General features: G+C 38.3%; 1 protein-coding gene across 2 annotated transcripts in view; it reads left to right on the forward strand.

The window, feature by feature from the left end:
- The window catches only part of GIGYF2 (GRB10 interacting GYF protein 2), a 131,883-nt gene that overhangs the window by 50,100 nt on the left and 62,843 nt on the right, over positions 1 to 18,940 (forward strand). The window contains exons 5-8 of one of the 2 annotated variants that reach the window (XM_074264271.1): positions 1,020 to 1,115; positions 7,422 to 7,530; positions 12,658 to 12,772; positions 14,355 to 14,395. In XM_074264271.1, the coding sequence (XP_074120372.1) occupies positions 1,020 to 1,115; positions 7,422 to 7,530; positions 12,658 to 12,772; positions 14,355 to 14,395 (361 nt within the window). The remainder of the gene's footprint in view (positions 1 to 1,019; positions 1,116 to 7,421; positions 7,531 to 12,657; positions 12,773 to 14,354; positions 14,396 to 18,940) is intronic. The other variant, XM_074264272.1, reaches the window with a different exon arrangement.

Consider the following 18,940-nt stretch of genomic DNA (forward strand, 5'->3'; position numbering starts at 1 on the left):
TTCCTTTTTCAGGTGACATTTTCCCCTGGACCCTGGTCCTCGTTGATTCTTTGCTCCTTTGAGGAGTCCCCTCTTGGGCAGCTTGTGGCCCTGCAGTCACAGAGACAGGGGTCAGAAGCTTTGACAAGGGGGTCTTCCTTCTCTGGCTGAGTATTATGACTCCCAGCTCTGGTCAATTGCAGCAACAGCAAAGACTGGCATGTAGTAGTTGGAGACCCACAGCGCTTTATATTGGGTACTTCTTGGAACCTCCCAGCCGCTCTCTCTTTCATTCTTTTGTACTGATGAGCAGACCGAGACTGAGAGAGCTAAGTGACTGTCACAGATAACTTAGGCTCCTGTCCACAATACAAGCAGCTCTATTTGAAGTAGACTTAGCTTTTCCATCCAATTGGGCACATAGCCACTGTTATCTGTGTGTTTGTTTGCTTTTCTGCATTTAATGATGTGACTTTCAGAGCTAAATTGAAGATTGCTAATTTTGGACCCAGGCATTTTGTGTTTCAGAATTTCATTTATTTTTAATTTCTTTTGTTTTTAAGTTAGATCTATTTCTGAAGGTATCCCTTCCTTCCTTGTTCTCTACTCATTGAGAAGAGAAACAGAGCAGTTCAACCAGGTGTCCCCCACTTGCAGGCTTCCCCTAACCCTCCACCTCTACATAAATATTGACCTGATAGGACATGCACTGCTCCCCACCCCCTCCTTAGCTCCCTTCTCTTTTGAAGCGAAGGGCTTATGGTTACTTCTTCCAGCTCTGTAGAGCTCAGAGACTTTTATTAACAGTGTTTTGTCGAGTCAAGATACCTAAGGATATAGAGCAGAAAATAAAGTTTGTCAATGGCAAGTTTTTTCCTCATATAATTCACAAAAGCTGAGACATTCATATGGCAAAGTAAAGGCCTCTTGGAAAAATCTCTGGGCATTGGAGAGACTGAGTAGCTGAGAAACTGCCGCTGTGATCTGCTGAGCGGGCAGCATGTGACTGGTGATCATTTTCTGTGTTCTTGCTTCCCCAGATTCCCTCAGATCTTATGGATAAAGAATTTTTGCCTATTCTCCAGGAGGAGCCCCTGCCACCACTGGCACTAGTACCTTTTACAGAAGAAGAGCAGGTGGGTGTCCATTTGGTTCACATTTAGCAAATAAGGGGGAGAATCCTGCTCAGATTCCATCTGTCAAGTGCTTTGGGGTAGCTAAAAAACTTTGCAGGTGGTCTTCTTCATTCAGCCACTAGGGGGCGCCATAGTGCACGGAGTGGTGGGCCCCAGTCAGGAAGACTGCTCCTCCGGAGTTCAAACATGGCCTCAGACACCGACCAGCTCAGTGAGCCTGGCCTGGTCATTGTCCCCGGCTCGCCTCAGTTTTGTCATTTCTCAGATGAGCTGGAGAAAGAAATGACAAAGCACTCCCGAAGCTTTGCCAGGAAAAACCCCAAAAGAGGTCAAGAAGAGTCAGCCACTCTTTGTATATAGATGGTGAAAAGAAGCAGAAACCGTTTCAGATGCAGTAGGCAAGGTCCACATGTCAAGGAGGAAAAGCATTCTAGACTTCAAACCCCACAAGCAAGCAGCTCCTTCTTGCTGTTTTGACCTTGCCTAGGGGACCAGGTGCACATCAGTCAGCCTCGGGGCCTCTTGCCTTGCTCCTGATTTCTGTGTGGATTAGGGTTATTTGCTTGTCCATAGTAAGCAGTGATATGACTTGGAGGGAATTGTAATGTTCTTAGTTCTGTTTGGTTTTCTGGAGATCTTGGGGGCAGCCCTCTTTTCAGTTGCGTGATCACCACTAGAATAGCCAGGTGTTAAAGTCCAAAAGTCTTTATTGTCTCCTTTGCCTGGTGCTCAGCTGGCTTTTTTAGAGGCCTTCCAGAGTCTTGGTTTAGTGGAGAAGTGCAGGAGGCCAGACCAGCCATCACAAGGCTGATGAAAATGAATCTCTCTCTCTCTCCTTCCCTGCAAGAGCTTGAGCTCCCAGCTTATATGCTCTATATTGAATATAAACCAGTCATTATATCACTAGGAACATTATTTGTTGTAAGATTAAATCAATCAGACTGAATTTAGAGAACTGTTAGGCACTGTGCTAAACTAGATAACCATTGTCTTTATCACTTCCACTGACTTAACACCTTCTTTCAGAGTTCTGACCCATAACAGGGAATATTTAAAAATTGCTAATTGTGGACCCAAGTGACTTAAAATGTAATTTATTACAACCTTTTATTTTTAAGTTAGACTTATTTTTGAATAGAGACTCCCTGATGCGAGGCAATTCTAATAGACTTGGGATAGAAAGCGCTGTCTGCATCCAGAAAGAGAACTATGGAGACTAAATGTGGATCCAAGCAGAATATTTTCACCTTTTTGTTGTTGGTTGTTTACTTCTTTTCCCCCCTTTTCTCGTGGTTTTCCCCTGTTTGATCTCATTTTTCTTATGTAGCATGACAAATAGGGAAATATTTTTAGAAATACTGTTTAACCTATATAGAGTTATTTGCTGTCTTGGAGAGGGGAGGGATGGAGAAAAATTTGGAACACAAGGTTTTTTGTTTTTTTTTTTTTTATATATATATATATATATTTTATAATATTATCCCTTGTATTCATTTTTCCAAATTACCCCCCCTCCCTCTATTCCCTCCCCCCGACGACAGGCAATACCATACATTTTACATGTGTTACAATATAGTCTAGGTACAATACATGTGTGCGAATATCATTTTCTTGTTGCACAATAAACATTAGAATCCGAAGGTACATGCAACCTGGGCAGACAGATATTAGGAACACAAGGTTTTGCAAAGGTGAGTATTAAAAACTATCTTTGCATATATTTAGAAAAATAAATACCATTTGAAGAAAACAAAAAAAGACTATAGACCTCTTTTCGCTCCTACCCATTGAATCTTCCCTGGTCTTCCCAAGGACCAAACAACCAGTACGTTGAGTGCTTGTTGCCTCATGTATCAAATGAGAATGAAGCTTTCTAACAATCTTCCAAGAGCCAAAGGCAATGCTGTGATTGCTCCAAGATGGCTAGTTCTTCCAGACGTCTCAGGGGGAAAATAGTATTTTTCAGAAGTGATTTGCCAGGCTTGATTATCAGTGATGAGTCCTTTTATATGTGAAATGGCTTTGATCCTGAATTTGGAGTCAGAAGACCTGTTATTTAATAGATTTGTGATATAGACAAATCAGTAGCTTTCTTTGCCTCCTTTTCCTCTACTGTACAGTAGGAATATCTTTTCCCAGGAGAGGAAGAGTTCTGGATTTGAAATCAGAAGACTTAATTTTGAATGCCTGTTCTGCTATCCATGTGACCTAGGACTAAAGGCCTCATCTGAAAAATGAGGCTATACCATTTAATGATCTTTATGGTCTCTTTAGGCTCTAAATTGAAGTTCCAATGGTCTCATCTACCTTACAGGCTTTTTATGAGAATTAAATGGGAGAATGGAAGTATCGTTTATATCTCAGCTACTGTTATTATGCCCTGGGTTTGTAGCCCTTGTGATTGATGGAGAGGAAAATGTTCTAAACCCAGTATTTGAGGTAAATTTTTATCCCTTTTTCCATGACAGATCCTGTTGAGTATATTTTAGGTTAAAAAAACAGTAGAATATGTTAATAAGTAAATAAAAGATCCTGATAAAGAAGAAAGAAAATGAAAATCACAGGGTCCAGTTCTGAGGAGTTGATAGTTTTATCAGGGAACTAGAAGGAACTTGCTGAAGGGAAATCATTGGGATGGTTCCCTTGAAATGTTAACTGAGGAAGGACCATTGTTTTTCTGTGGCAAGCCTTCTTAATTGTCAGATGTTACTGCCATGTTGCCTGTTGAGGTCACTATCTTCTTGATGACCATTCTTAATGCACCATTATCTAAGATAAGTTGGATATCTAAAATTGTTTTTTTTGTTGTTGTTGTTGCCTCAAATCTTTGGAAGTTTTCCACTGAGGCTAGAGGAGTAGGGAGAGCCCTCAGGGGTGCCATCTAGTGGAATTTGTGAGAACTGCAAGCCAGCTACCAGGGAAAACTGACCTCTGCTTTCTCCATTTCTCTTAGAATCACAAATACTTTTTTGGTATTTAGTGGTTTGGAAGTGGACACAGCTTTTGGATTGCCACAAATAGTTATATCTGGCAGTCCTTCCCCATTTCTTCCTGTAAATAGTCTTGGAGTTCTCACAGCTTTCATCAAAAGGAGATTTTTCCTGGCCTTTGGACTCTCCCCTTTCTTCTGCCTCAGTGGGGAGACTCCTAGGGGCTTGGGCAGTGGGAGCTGCATGCAGCTTAGCCTTCTGGTCACTTCTAACAGAAGAGTAAGGGAAATTGTCGATAGAGCACAACCTCTGAGGGGCTGCTTCCTGCACAAAATAGTTCTGTATCTGATACTGTCTCTGTGCTTCTCTAATTCTCTATCTCCTAAACACAAAATCACCTTAAAAAGCATAGCTAGATGCCATAATTCCATAATTAGAATTGGTTTGAGGAACAGGAGGAGCTTTACTTTAATACATTTGATTTCATTAATGTGGGTACCCCATTGACAGGAATTTCTGTGACTGGTCTTTGAGGAGAATTCAGAATTTGGATCATCTAGCCCTGGTATAGGGCATACAGAGTCGGTACCAGGACAGGAAGGGAAGCCTTTCCATACTTCCTGGCAGAGCTCTTCTACACTGCCGTCCTAGCAGAACAAAAGTGCCAGTGATCCTGGTTAGAACAACATTTGCTGTTTTTCTCATTATGATAATCTTAGGAGATAACAATTAGGAATTTTATTAGTTAGGAGTATTATTTCCATTTTATACATGGGGAAACTAAAATCCAGAGAGATTAAGTGTCTAGGATTTTATGCTCCTATATGTTGCTATACCTTTCAATCATATTCAGCTTCTATTAATTTAGGATTAAAAATAAAACTAGAACTTCAGAATATTATCAACCCATTAACTTAGGCAGGGCCAGGGAAGCTATGAATAGGGGAGTCAGATCATTTTTCATGGTTGTTTGTGCCTAGCCAAGATACTTGACTGCTTAAGCTAGCCTCAGGCCTGGTGTTTTCATGCTATTTTGAAGGTTTGCTTCATCCCTGTCAGTATTTTTCCATTTCCATTTTAAAGTTATTTATGATTCAAATGAGTTTGCAAAAAGAGAAATGTAGAAAATGAGGCATTTTAATTCAGGTGAAGTGAAATTTATATTTTCACCAGAGAGATCGTATTGCATTTGTTATCAAGGTTAGAAAATAGGTCCTTCTTTGGATTTTTAAGATGGAAATATTTCTTTGAAAATGATACTCTTTTCCTGTGTTCTTATTAAATAAATGATACTATGCTTGATTAGCTGTTTGTTTTCTTGAGCTGGAAGGTTCATAAATTGGCATTCAGCTCTTTTATATTCCTCCTTTTATGTGATTGTTTTGTTTTGTTTTGTTTTGTTTTTAAGTTAAATTAGTAACCAAGTAGTGTTTTTCTCTTACCAATATCTCACCTATGTTTGGATGATTATTTTTTGGATATGTAATATTTTCTACACGTCTTTGACATGTTAGGGCATAAAATTAATACTTAAAAGAAAAAAAGAGATACAAAGAAACTAAGACTTAGAGAAGAGCACCCCTCTTTGCTAGTTTGTAGCAGGTCCAGAAGGCAAAGCAAGCTTTGAGATTTCTGGTTGAACTTTTTTAATTAGCTAAAAGTGATCTTAATCTGAGCTTCTAGTTTGTGATTTTCATTGCCATTTCCAAAGCTCAAACTTTTCATACTGAGTTAAAATTACCAGAGGGTGGCATAGACATACTATTTGCTTCACTATGTCAATATTATTTCTGATTTTTTTTTTTCCTGCTATTTATTTATTTATTTGGAGGGGGGTGCTTTCCCTTTGTTCCCTATATTCCAGTAGTAGTTTAGGTATTGGTAAAATGTTCTTCATGTATTATTTTTTTTTAATAAAAATATATTTGAACTTAAAAATGATATAAAATCAATTTAAACCAGCCTTCCTTATATTTCCTTTAAATGTTATCTTTTGAATATTTTGAGGATATCTTAGCCTTTCTTGTCTAAATATTTATAGGACACTATGTGGACAGAATGCATCTGTGTAAAGAAATAGGACACTTCTAAGTACTTTCTTCAAAGACCTTGCCAGTCAAATCTAGAGCTTCGTAAATCTCGTCAGTGGATGAGCAGTTTTTTACTAGGTCCTCTTTGTGCATGTTCTTCTCTTGTTTGCCTTGTCCGAGTCCTGTGTTTGTCTTCTCCTATCCCCCTTCATGGTGCTGGTCTTGATATATTTCCCTTGCATTCCTACCCCTCACTGTAGTTTCTGGAGATGGTCATCCTTCTGCCATCCCCCAATTGGGGAGAAGTTGAGCTTCAGCATATTTACTTTGTGGGAGAATTACTTCAAATGTCACATCCATTCTTTACTTTTTGTGTTTGTTAGTACTGTTTGAGAAGGTTGGGATAGATAATTGCTTTTTAAGGGGAAGAGAATGGTGATGGAATTTGGCTTTCTGAAGCTCTCTCTGGGCCTGGGCCACTTTGTCTCTTCCCCTTCCCATATGCATGCCTCTTGGGACCATTTCCCTGTTCCTCAGGTGAGAATGGAGAAAAGACAGGAGTTGAGTATTTACAGAAGTGTTCTTGATTTGGGCTCTTTCCCTTTTTGTGTAAAGGCCAGTGCCGCGCCCAGCCGAGCAGTCTCGGTCTCTGTGCTGTCTTTCTCCCCTCCTACCTAGAGCACTTCCCTTGTCGTTTCTGTCCTTGAATCTCATGTTTTTTCCATGTGTGGAGTGAGTGTTCTCCAATCATCCAAATGTTCTGATCCCTTTAATCCACAATCATTTTTTTTATTATTATTATTAAGAACCCTATGTGCCAGGCACTGTGCTCAGATACTCCTTTTCAAGTCTTAGTCTGTCATAGATTGCTCTTTGCTGACTGTGAGTCAGGATGACTCTGTCAGGGGAAAAACATGGCACTTAATTTCTAGGCACCTCAGTTTCCTCATCTGTAACATGGTGGATAGTATGAACATGGTTGTACCTCTCTCCCCAAAGAGGTTGTTGTAGGAGGGGCCCCTCTGAGCACACCCTTACGTGCTCTCTTTAATGGGCCCTCATTGGAGACAGGCTTCCTGAGGGCAGAGATGGATGTGGTTTTAGGCTTGTAAAGACTCGTGGACCCCAGCACCATCCTGGGCAACATGCCATACCACACAGAACTTTGGGTAAACGATTGTTTATATGTTGATTCTTAGCCAAAATTAGCGATGAGTGTCCTTATGCTGTTCTACTTTTAGATTGTATTTGTGTATGTGCGCGCGCGTGTGTGCACATGTTTTGAGGGAAAGGTCAATTTCATGTAATTTTTGTTTTTACCAAATTGCACTTTTTTTCCTTGGCAGAGAAACTTTTCCATGTCTGTAAATAGTGCCGCTGTCCTACGATTGACAGGACGAGGAGGAGGAACAGCGGTAGGGGCTCCTCGAGGTCGAAGTTCCTCTAGAGGTCGAGGTGAGCTTTTATATTAACAAAATAATGATGTACTAGCAAGAAGATGCTCGAGGAAAATCACACTCAAGATGAAAGGAGGTGAAGATTTTTAACTTGTGTTAGCAGCTAGATTTGGAGGCAGCTAGATGGCACAGTGGATAATAAAGTGGATAACGCACCGGCCCTGAAGTCAGGAGGACCTGAGTTCAAATTCGGCTCAGACACTTAATACTTCCTTGTGTGACCCTGGGCAAGTCACTTAACCCCAATTGCCTCATTGGAGGGAAAAAATTGCTCAAGTACCCTCATAACATTTTTGATCAGAAGCCATCAGAGCCTGGGCTCCCTGGAGGCTAATCTGAGGAATTGAACTGGAATCTTGCTCCAGAATTAGAGGCATGAGCAGACCCTGACACCCGGTTCTACATTTTTAAACTCTTCTTGGGACCCTTGACTTTTCCCCTGCATCCTCTTCCCTTTAAGGATCCTGGCAGAGTTTGTATTCTCTGAACTGACTTAGCTTCCTGACCAGCCTCTGGCTCCCAGATCCCCTCTAGGAAGAAGGGCCATGTTAATAGAATTGTCTGCTATTCCCCAGTCACTCGAGATACATGGCAGCAGGGCGATTGGAATATAGTTTCCTGTGGGGACATCTTGAAAGTACAATATGAAATAATTGTACAGAAAGCAGTTAGTTAATTTAATTTGCAGTCTGACAAATTTGTGACTTTTATTCTTTTGCTTTTTTCCTATTTGATGCTGTGTTTAACTCTGTTTTGTATTTTGTTAGTATGTTGGTATATGAGGGCATCTTGAGTTAAAATGAACATGTATATATTTACTTAGTAGCAAGTATTCTTTGAAGAGAAGTTTAGCTACCTGAATGCAGAAATAGAATGACACTAAGTATTCCACTTTGTTTTTTTGTGTAATTAATGCCTATTGTCTTCCTCATGCCCTTCTTTACTTGTGATGACAAAGGTCCATGAAGGATTTTCTGTGGCATTGTGTTAATGTCAAGAAACTTAACTTTCTAATTTGTTTTCCTCGGGTCTCTGGAATTGTTTTTCTTACTTTACTCAGAGGTTTAATCAAATCAATAAACATTTATTAAATTCCTTGTAAATTTCATGAATGAACTTCATGATATGATAAGGAAAAAAGTATTAAGACAGTTACTGTTAACTGTTTATACCTATTTCTACCTTCTCATTGATTAATGTATCATTAGAAATTGTTCCTCATGTACTCTTAGATCTCATTACGTTGGTGGTGGCAGAAGTTCATGGTGGAGATAGGATAAATGAGAATCCCTTCTTTGCTGCCTGTCTTCCTTCCTTTTTTGCCTGCCTGCCCCCTCTCCTCCCTTTCCTTTGCTCTCTCCCTCTTTCCTTTCCTTCCCTCCTTCCCTTTCTTTCATCCTTCCTTCCCTTTCCTTCTTTTTTCTGTCTGTTGGTCTCTCCCCTCTCTTCTCTTCCTCATTTAAAATTTTTTTAAACTTAGAATTCTTGTCTTCCAAAATCTTTTCTTCTACCCAGCCCCTCCTCCATCTAATTGAAAGAGCAAGCGATAGGATCCCTATTATGAATGTAAAGTCTTAACCCCTTCAAAAAAATTATTTTTTTAAGTAAAGAAAGTGGGAGGAAAATATTCCTCAGTCTGCACTAAAGTTCACATGTGGAATTATATGTGGAATTGTCTTGATCACAGTAGCCCAGTCTTTTCCAGTTGGTCATTGTTATAATGTTGCTATTACAATGTACAGTGTTTTCTTGGTTCTCCTGATTTTATTTCGCATCAATTGCTGAGTCTTCCTAAGTTTTTCTGAATCTACCCCACATTGGTATTTTTTATAGCACAATAGTATTCTAAAACATACATATAGCACAAGTTATTTAGTCATTCCCCAATTGATGAGCATTCCCTTAATTTCCAATTCTTTGCCACTACAAAAAGAGCTATTAGAAAGATTTTTGTTCATGTAATGTGCCTTTTTTCCTCCACACCTCTCCAGCATTTGTCATATTAGCCAATCTGATATATATGAGGCAATACCTCAGAGTTGGTTTAATTTGTATTTCTCATTAGTGAACGCAGCTAGGTGGCACAGTGGACAGAGTACTGCCTTGGAGTCAGGAGGACCTGAGATCAAATGCACCTTCAGACATTTAATACTTGTGTGAGTCTGGGCAAATCACTTCACCTGGTTTGCCTCAGTTCCTGTGAAATAAGCTGGAGAAGGAAATGACAAACCAGTCTAGTATATAAAATTCCCTAAATGGAATCATGAAGAATAGGACACAAGTGAAGTGAATCAACAACAATAGTTGTTAGTGATTTAGAACATAAGTAAAAATGACTATTGATAGTTTTGATTTCTTTTTCTGAGAATTGTCTATTCATAGAATTTGGTTTCTTTGATGTGACTTATTACTAGATTTGTAGGCTTCTAGAATGGGAAGAGGTTTCTGCTTTTGAAGAAGAGGAAGAATGTTACTGTGTAATAGGGGAATCAGATGTGATTAAGAAGCTGAAATTTGAGGGGAAGAGAGAACAGTATCCAGCAACAAATCTCTGTGTGTGTGTGTGTGTGTGTGTGTGTATTTTTTATATATTTGCATGCGCATGCCATTGTAGAGCTAAATTTGAACAGATGGAGAATTGTATCATTTCATAGATATCACTAAGATTTGGTGGAATGGGAATCATAATTTGAATACAATGAGGGTCTGGCAACGTTTGGTTTAAAAGAAATTGACCAGAGAGTAGGAGTAATAAAACTAGAAGTGGAAAGCCATTTTTCAAAGGTACTTTATCATTGTAGTAGTCACGTGAAATACATTGTACAGGAGTCATTATTCAATTTTAATTATGAGAAAACTGGATCACAAGACTTTCACATCTCAGAATTATGTAGCTAATGAGCGGTGATCCTAAGTCTAATCAGCCTTATTTCAGTGCTTTTTCCATTTAATTGCACTGTCTTTCTTTTATATGAAAGTCTGTACTACAGGATAAAGTGTATACCTCTGTAGAAATAAATCTTGGATGTAATAAGAACAATAGGAAGCATTTGAGTGTGGACAAAATAAAAAATAGGGATCTAATTTTAGAAACAGACAGTGGACATCTGGGTGTTACCGTGAATCAAATGCCAAACCTGGAATCAAGAAGACTTGTCTTGCTCCAGTCAAATGGCCTCAGATAATAATTGAGTGATAATAATTGAGTGATTCTGGACAAGTCACCTAATCCTGTTTGCCTCACTTTCCTCACTTGTTAAATTAACTAAAGAAAGAAGTAGCAAATTGCTCCGATAATTTTTGCAAAAAAAATTCCAAATGAATTGGGACATGAAGAGTTGGACATGACTGAAACCACTGAACAAAAGTATGAGCTGCTCAGAAGGTTGCTATCTTAATGTAGGCTACAAAACTAGAACAGGAGCAAGCTTTAGAATCAATGGTTTCATTTATCTAAAATCTGGTAGAGTTTTGACTTAGTGACATTTGCTTTCTTAGAAACTAGAGGAAGCAAAAACAGAACCTGTTGTATTCTGAACTTTGTTATGATCAAAGAGGGAAAACCGATTGGAAAATTGGAATTTATAAGAATCTTAGGAGAAAGTTGACCAATTATAGAAGAAGGGAATACTGGTTATATTTAAACATGTTCTCCAGAAGTTAAAATTTTTTTTTTTTTTTTAAAGTTAGGATTAATTAATTTTGATAGGGATTCCAAAAGCATTTTTTTTGGGGGGGTGCAGAATTGCTGTCTAAAAGAGCACAAATATACTTGATGAGGGAAAAACTATATGTGGGAAGTGACAAGGGAAGGACAATGGAAAACCCAAGTGCCTGAGCTGGGATCATAAGGAAACTGGCCTCTTAGCAAAGTTGGAAGACCCGAGGCAGAGAGATAAGGACAAGTGTGGAGCCATTATCCCTGTGGTATCCTTTGGCAATAGTGTCAGTCTAGAATTAGGTAATACTTAGGATATAGGAACAAAAACAAGAGTTTGAATCAGCAGCAAGAAGATCAAGAGGAGACAGGTCTGTTATTTACCTGGAAAGGCTGATGTATGATAGAAACATAATAATTCAACTCTTACTAAATCAAAATCATAAGACTTGAGGGAAGGCAGACATTTCCTCTTTTTCTAGTAGGTGAGCAGATAGTAAGGGAGTGTCTGTTTACTTAGATAGGCTAGATAGGTTAGTACTATTCCTAGTCTTTGAGGAGTCATGGGAAAATAAAGTACTAGTTGAGCACTGTAAGGCAAAAAGATGGAGGTCAACTTGACATGCATTTTCATCAAAATTTTGGAATGGATCCTACAATGGACAATCTCTGGTCCCTTAGTACAAGCCTTAGAAAATAACATGGGTATCTTTGCATCAGTCATGCCAAAGCAAATTAATTTACTTTTTTGCTAAAGTGATTGGATTTGTAAAACAAAAGAATGCCATAGATACAGTTTGATTTTAAAATCATGAACTCCCTTCTGCTATCCTTGAAGATAATATGGGGAAATGAAATTTGGATTTTAGTGCATATGGGTTCATTCCTAGCTGTTTGAACATTTAAGAGAAAAACTTTAATAGATCATTGTTTTTCCAGAGAGACATTTCTAGTGGCTTAAATGACCTTTCCTTATTCCTGATCTCTTGAATATTTTTATCAATGGTTGTTACCTTCCTTCCCTGTTGCACTTTACTAATGATAGCAAATCTGACTATTGTGCTAATTCAAGAGATAGTTCAAGCTCTGGAGCCTGGGGCCAAATTCTTGAAATCAAAGTTGGTATAAATTTTAAACCTTGCACTTGGTTTGCATGTACAGAATGGAAAGTTGTTTTACCATGTAGTTATGGCTTGGCGGTATCTAGGAAGACTTAGTGACTATTGACAATTAATAGAGGGGCAGCTAAAGGGCATAATGGATAGAGTGCTGGCTGGCCTTAGATTCAGGAGGACCTGAGTTCAAGTTTGGCCTTAAGCACTTGACAGTTAACAGCTGTGAGATCTTGGGCAAGACTACCTTGTAAAAATTTTTAAAAAAGGAAAGTGAATAGAAACCCCTCTTTTTTGATGGCTATGAGAATGTCTTGCTATAATGGCCACTTATTGTGTTTTTTGGTCTCTGCAGGTCGAGGCAGAGGTGAAGGTGGTTTTTACCAAAGAAGTTTTGACGAAATTGAGGGTGGCTTTGGGCGAGGTGGCGGTGGCCGAGAAATGCACCGATCACAGAGCTGGGAAGAAAGGTAACCCCTGCCTCAGTGGCCTCTGCAGCTTCAAACGTGGGCCCTGGGACCACTTCCCTTTCCTCTGTCTGGGGCAAGGCCACTCTACAAGTTGGATTAGCTCAGTGATCTGCGTAGCTGCCTGAGCTGAAAACATGCTCATATTATGAAAGGAGAGATTAAATAAACTCAGTGGAAGAATATCCCTGATAAGCAATATTCTTGTGCACTTTACAAGTATATTCTCAGCAAGACTGTTCATACTTTGTTAGTAGCTTGTTGAGTCTCTGATCAATGGGTGCTCCTTCCGTCTATATAGATTGCACCCTATCTAGGGGTTCATAACTATGCAGCCCCTTGTCGGTATATCCTCATCCAAATTTTCCATAGGGTGTCCTAACAATGGATTAGGGGCTTTCCTCATTTTCTTTTGATATTGTGCATGGGGATTTACTATTGCTTATCCTTTGTTCTTGCTGTTCATGACTGGCAGAAGTGCTTTTTCTGCTCTGTACATATCCTTTAAAAATGTTTTGTTGATATTCTTATTTTTTTTTAAAGTTGCTTATTCCCAGTGGTTTTCTTCTTTCACTTTCCCCCCCTTTTTTTTTTCTATTTTTTTTTTTAAACAAATAAGTATATTTTAAGAAAAACAGAGCAATACATTGGCCTTGTCTGAAAATGTCTGTGTTGTCCACCTGCCATCTGCTTAAAGCTAGAGACATTCTTCACCATCAGTCCTCTGAAGAAACAATTGTTCACTCAATTAATTTGAGTTGTGATGTCTTTCAGTGTTCTTTTCCTTTATGTTAACATATACATAAATATATGTACATATATTTATATTTCCTTTATATATATATATATATAACTGTGGAAATTATTTTCCTGGTTCTGTTCACTTCACTCTGTGAGAGTTTATACCAATCTTAACTAATTTCTCTAAATTCTTTAATTTAGAAAATTTCTTAATGAAACAATAATATTCCATTTAATTCAAATGTCATAAGTCATGCTTATATCCTTCATTCAGTTTTTTTTTTTAATACTATATCCTAGTTAGATATGGGGTATACGATCTGCTGCTCCAGATCCATAGAAATTTAATGGAGTATGGCCCTAACTGTCCACATGAGATGGTCTAAATGAATGCAGAAAACCTGTTGTCCAGACTGTCATTACACTTGGATGGATAGTGGCTAGTCACACCGCTCCATCAATACATATGTCTTGGACTGTGAAATGATAGTGAATTGGGTTCATCACGGACTCATAGGAGGGAAACAGCCTCTTGCCTTTGAGAAGATACCTGTTGTTTTTCATGACCCCGTGGAACAAAGACTGCCTCAGTCTCTGTAGAATCACAGTTTTCAGTCATCCAATGTCTCTCAGGATAGCTAATCTAACCTCTAGTAAAATGCTGACTGGGATTAAAGGTGAATTTGAACAGTTAAACACTTGTCCTTTCAGATTGCTCAGTGAGACTTTTTAGCAAGTCTTAGCCCTCTTTTTGGTTGTTAGTCCAAAGCTAAGAAGAAAGTATACCAAAACCGGAGTGAAATGATCAAAGTCCTTGTTCAAAAGTTTATTTCTGTTTTTCTAGGGGAGACAGACGGTTTGAAAAACCAGGGCGAAAAGATTCAGGTAAGGTGTTTGTTTGGAAGTTTGAATTATGACTTTGCATTCTCTAATTGCTTATTTTCAGTTATACTAGGATATAAGGAATTAAGGCAGTTCTCCTAGAGTTGCCTTCTGTTCCCTACATGTGGGATGTGGTCAAGGTACCTAATTAGAGGCATGGCAAGGTTTTCATCATGGGTATTTGACTCTTATCTGCATCCCAGGCTGATCTGTATCACTTTGCAGGGGAAGATGATTGGGGCAGGAAGCAGACTGTAGGTTGTATTAGCAGAAAATTTGGAGGTTTTAAGTTTTTTCCATTGGGAAAGCCTTGCTTTAGATTACTTGGCAAATGCGCAGTACATTTTCAATTTCCAATTAGAAAAGGGATAACAGTTATGGATTCTGAGTATGGTCCAGAGTTTAGGACAGGGAGTTTGGTAGGAGCTTTTTTGCAGAACGAAGTCTTGGGAATGATTCCAAATACTGCTGTGAAGGGAAAGGCATTGTGGTAGAATACACTGAAGGCTGGATTTAGAATGAGAATAGACCTGAGTTTAAATCTTACCCTTCACCTTTACTAGCTTGTAACTTGGGGAAGTCATGTTGCCTCTTTTTCTTCAATTGTAAAGTGAAGTTAATAATGCTCATAATACTCCTAGATAGGTGTGGAGATGAGTTCAAATCTGGCCTGAGGCACTTATTAGCCCTGTTTACCTCAGTTTCCTCATATGTAAAATGAGCTGGAGAAGGAGATGGCCAACCACTCTGGTATGTCTGCTAAGAAAACCATGCGGGGTCAGACACAACTCAAAATGACTGAACAGCAAATCTCTCTAAAAGAGTTTTTCTTAGAATCTCTTAAGATAATAATGTATGTGCTCTGTAAACTTGGAGTCTGTTCTGGTAGTATTAGTTATGAAGTCGTGTTAGGGAATATTTTAGCAATGTTTACTATTTCATTACGATTTTGCTAAGCTCTGTGCTTATTTAAACAACACAAAAAGCAGATCCAGTCCCTGTTCTCATGGAGCTCTTCTGCTGTTAGGGAGCAGGAGAGCTCCCTGAGAACAGAGACTGTATCTTTATCTATTAGGGAGATAAAATGCAAAAATCTGTGGGCACATAGAGCTCCTCCATAGTCCTGGCAAGGTCTCCTAGAAGTGGGGGCTGGGGCACAAAAGACTGCTTGCTGAAGGCAGGACTTTAACTGAGGCCTGAAGGAAGGAATTTCACTGACCAATTTCACCAAGAAGTCTTGGTCTGCTGTCATGAGCTTAGATCACTTACCTGCTAATGAATTTTTAAAGCATAGCATAGAATATTTGTCTTTAGCAACTCTGAATTCAATTTTTAGGAAGTAAAAGTTCTTTTTCTATAGCAACAAATAACCAAAAGTTGAAGTTATAGCAAAAAATGGCAAATTTTGACCTGCCAAGTTTTCTTGTCATGGCGTCTAATGCCATTTGACATGTATGTGCAGGAAGCCACTACTTTCCTTGTATAAGATGTTTGTATGTGTTATGGTGATTCACAGAAGGGTGCTTGTTTTTGATCGACATAGCACCAACTTCACTTTTCAGTAAAGTCATTTTTAGGCACGCTTTCATCTGTACAAAAATGCTAGATTTGTAACCTGAAAAGTAACTAACTATTCCTGTTATGAGAAAGTAAAAACAAGTGAAAAGTTATTTCGACACCCATTTTAATTCCATTCATAATTTAACTAGAATTCCTTAGTCATTTGTCTTTCAGTCGTTTTCCCGGGTCTTCTTAACTACCCTGGTTTTATTATACTCAATGCAAAAGCGACCAAAATGAAAATTTCTAATTATTGGATATTTTAGGTATCTTTGAAACCTTTCACCAATGACCTGTGCTGGTATGGTTCTGGCAATCTCACCAGGAGTCATGTTGGAGAACTGTCAATCTGCAGCTTTTTAATGTTGAACGGTAGTTACTTCTCCCTCAGCAGACTATGAGTTCCTTGAGGGTAGAACTTGTATTGTGCCTTTTTTTCGATCCCAGTGCATAAGATAGTACTTGGCACATAATGAGTGCTTCATTTATTGTTTATTAACTTTTTTCATTTTATTTATTTATTTATTTTGTTTGTTTATTTTTTAGTTTATTAACTACCTTAGTATGACATAAAGAAAAGAACATTAGGTTCTGAGTAAGAGGAACTGACTTTCTACTTGTGACTTTGATCTTGGATATTCACTCTGGGCTTTTGTGTCTATCAGTCACTGGGAGTTTGTTATGGAGGATCACTAACATCCTCTCCAGAATGATCTTTAGAGGTGGAATACATTCTAAAGCTTGAATTTCAATGTAAGCCATTCTCTCTTAATATTTGAGGGAAAATAAAGGATATAGTTGGAAGATGAATAGCCTTAGATTCTATATATTCCTGCAAGCATCTAAAGTACCCTTGAATCCTGAAACTTCCTCTGTGCTGTTAAAATGAAGAATAATAATAGCAATAATAGCAGTGATGTTGTTGTAGCATTGTGAGTTACTTTACATAAATTATCTCCTGTGAGGTTTTAGTAGCCCTATTTTACAGATGAAGAAACTGAGGTTCAAAAGGGTGAATCCAGTCCCTTGTGCATGGTCTTGGTAACTTTGAACCTGCATTTTCTCTGGGTTTTTCTTGGCTGTTAAGACCATTAATCCTTCTACTAATCCTTTTAAGGTTTTTTTTTTTTTTTTTTTTGTTAACTGATAAGATAATGATATTATTCATATTATTCCAAATGATTTATAGATGCTACTAAAGTGATTAAGAAGTTATAGTCACCACCCTTAAATATCAAGTAAAATATAGGGAAAAGCCAGAAGTTTTTGATGAGTTAAATAATTCATGGAAAACCATATGTGTGGATTACCATTATATTGAGTTAATCCCATGAGAGTCGTTTTCCACATAAAGTATCTATATTAAGAGTGTGTTCAGTTTAAAAAAAAAAATTGCTTTCCCCACTGGGTCTTTCCCTTTAGATAGAGCAAGAGGTCTAAGTTTACAGGTAGCTTCATTACAATACTGATGTTTGGGAACTTACTGAGTTATTAAAATTGGGAAGGAAGTCCTCCCAGAGTGTATTAGGTCTTAGAGTGAATTTTTTTTTGGGAAAATAAAAGCTCATCTACCTGATAGTTGTTTAGACTGTGGTTGTACAACACAGATTTAGATTTAGCAGTGATTTTCAAGTTAACTCATGTTAACTTATGAGGAAACTACAGTCCAGAGAGCTCTGTCGTCTGGGGGTAGGTAAGAAGCAGGAAGTCCCCGAATGGAACATGGATCCTCTTGTTCTCTGATTCCCAATATGGGTGGCTTCCCCATCTCTAAATCCTGCTACATTAAAGAATAAGACTCCTACAGGTAACTCTTAGCCATCACTATGTTTGGGCCCATTACTGTGGAGACTGGGAGCGAGCAATTGCAATCTACAGTAAGTGAGAAGACTGAAGGCAATCTAATGTACACATTCTTTTCTATGATGTGGAGCAAAGACTAAAATTGTTTCCACAAAAATTATATTAAGAACTCGTGGAATGACTACATTCTATTCCAAGTTTCCTGGATGATACTAAGTATTACACATATCAAGGAGTAAAGTGATAAGTAAATTTTGTAATGTGAGTATATCATTATAATTAACCCTTTTTTGATGTGAAGTACTGAGAACTGAAAATGTTTTAGATGTTGCATGGCTACTATCAGAGGCAAGTTTTTTGGCTCATTCAACTAAATGAAAGGATGTTGACTGTCAGCCCTGCTCTTAACCTTTCTTTATTCATGGTGAACTCTGTAAGACTATTTCACAAAATCAGAAGGTACCTGAGAGGGAGGTCATGTGGAGTCCAAGTCATTCCTAAACAAGACTTACCTATCCCTTCTGTCTGACACATGATTGATCACTTAGTTTTTACTGGGAGGGCTTCAGGTCACTCATTACTACCTGTTTGTGCAGCATACATTAAGGTGGTGCTAGATGCTCCTGTTGGGAGTGAAAGTGATCCTGTTATCCTTGCTCCTTTTTCCACATCCCCTTCTCCCTAGTGTGCTTTCTTTTGGGTTACAATCCTGGACTTACTTAGGGAATGAGTATAAAGGAAATAATGTCAAAGAAAGTCTTTAGGGAGAAAGTGTTCAAGGTACAGTTATTTTTTTCATAACGCAAGTGCATCTGGTTTTTAGTTGTGTCTGACTCTGTGACCCCATTTGGTTTTTTTTGTTTTTTTGTTTTTTTGGCAAAAATACTACAATGATTTGCCATTTCCCTTTCCAGCTTATTTAAGTAAACTGAGGCAAACAAAATAAAGTGACTTGTCCAAGGTCATGCAGGTAGTAAGTATATAAAGTATATAAAGGCCAGAGGAAGAGGAGTCTTCCTGACTTTTAAACCCAGCATTCTATTTGTGGGCTTCAAGCTGCATAAGTGCATCTTATGCTGCTTCCTATTTAGGATTCCCTTTGGTCAGTTGTGGTCCAGTAATCTTGTATGAATATAAAAACCTCTTAGTGTACTATACCTTTAAAACAAAACAGCAACAATAACA

Source organism: Sminthopsis crassicaudata, chromosome 4 (genome assembly GCF_048593235.1).
Source record: "Sminthopsis crassicaudata isolate SCR6 chromosome 4, ASM4859323v1, whole genome shotgun sequence".
Taxonomy (NCBI): domain Eukaryota; kingdom Metazoa; phylum Chordata; class Mammalia; order Dasyuromorphia; family Dasyuridae; genus Sminthopsis; species Sminthopsis crassicaudata.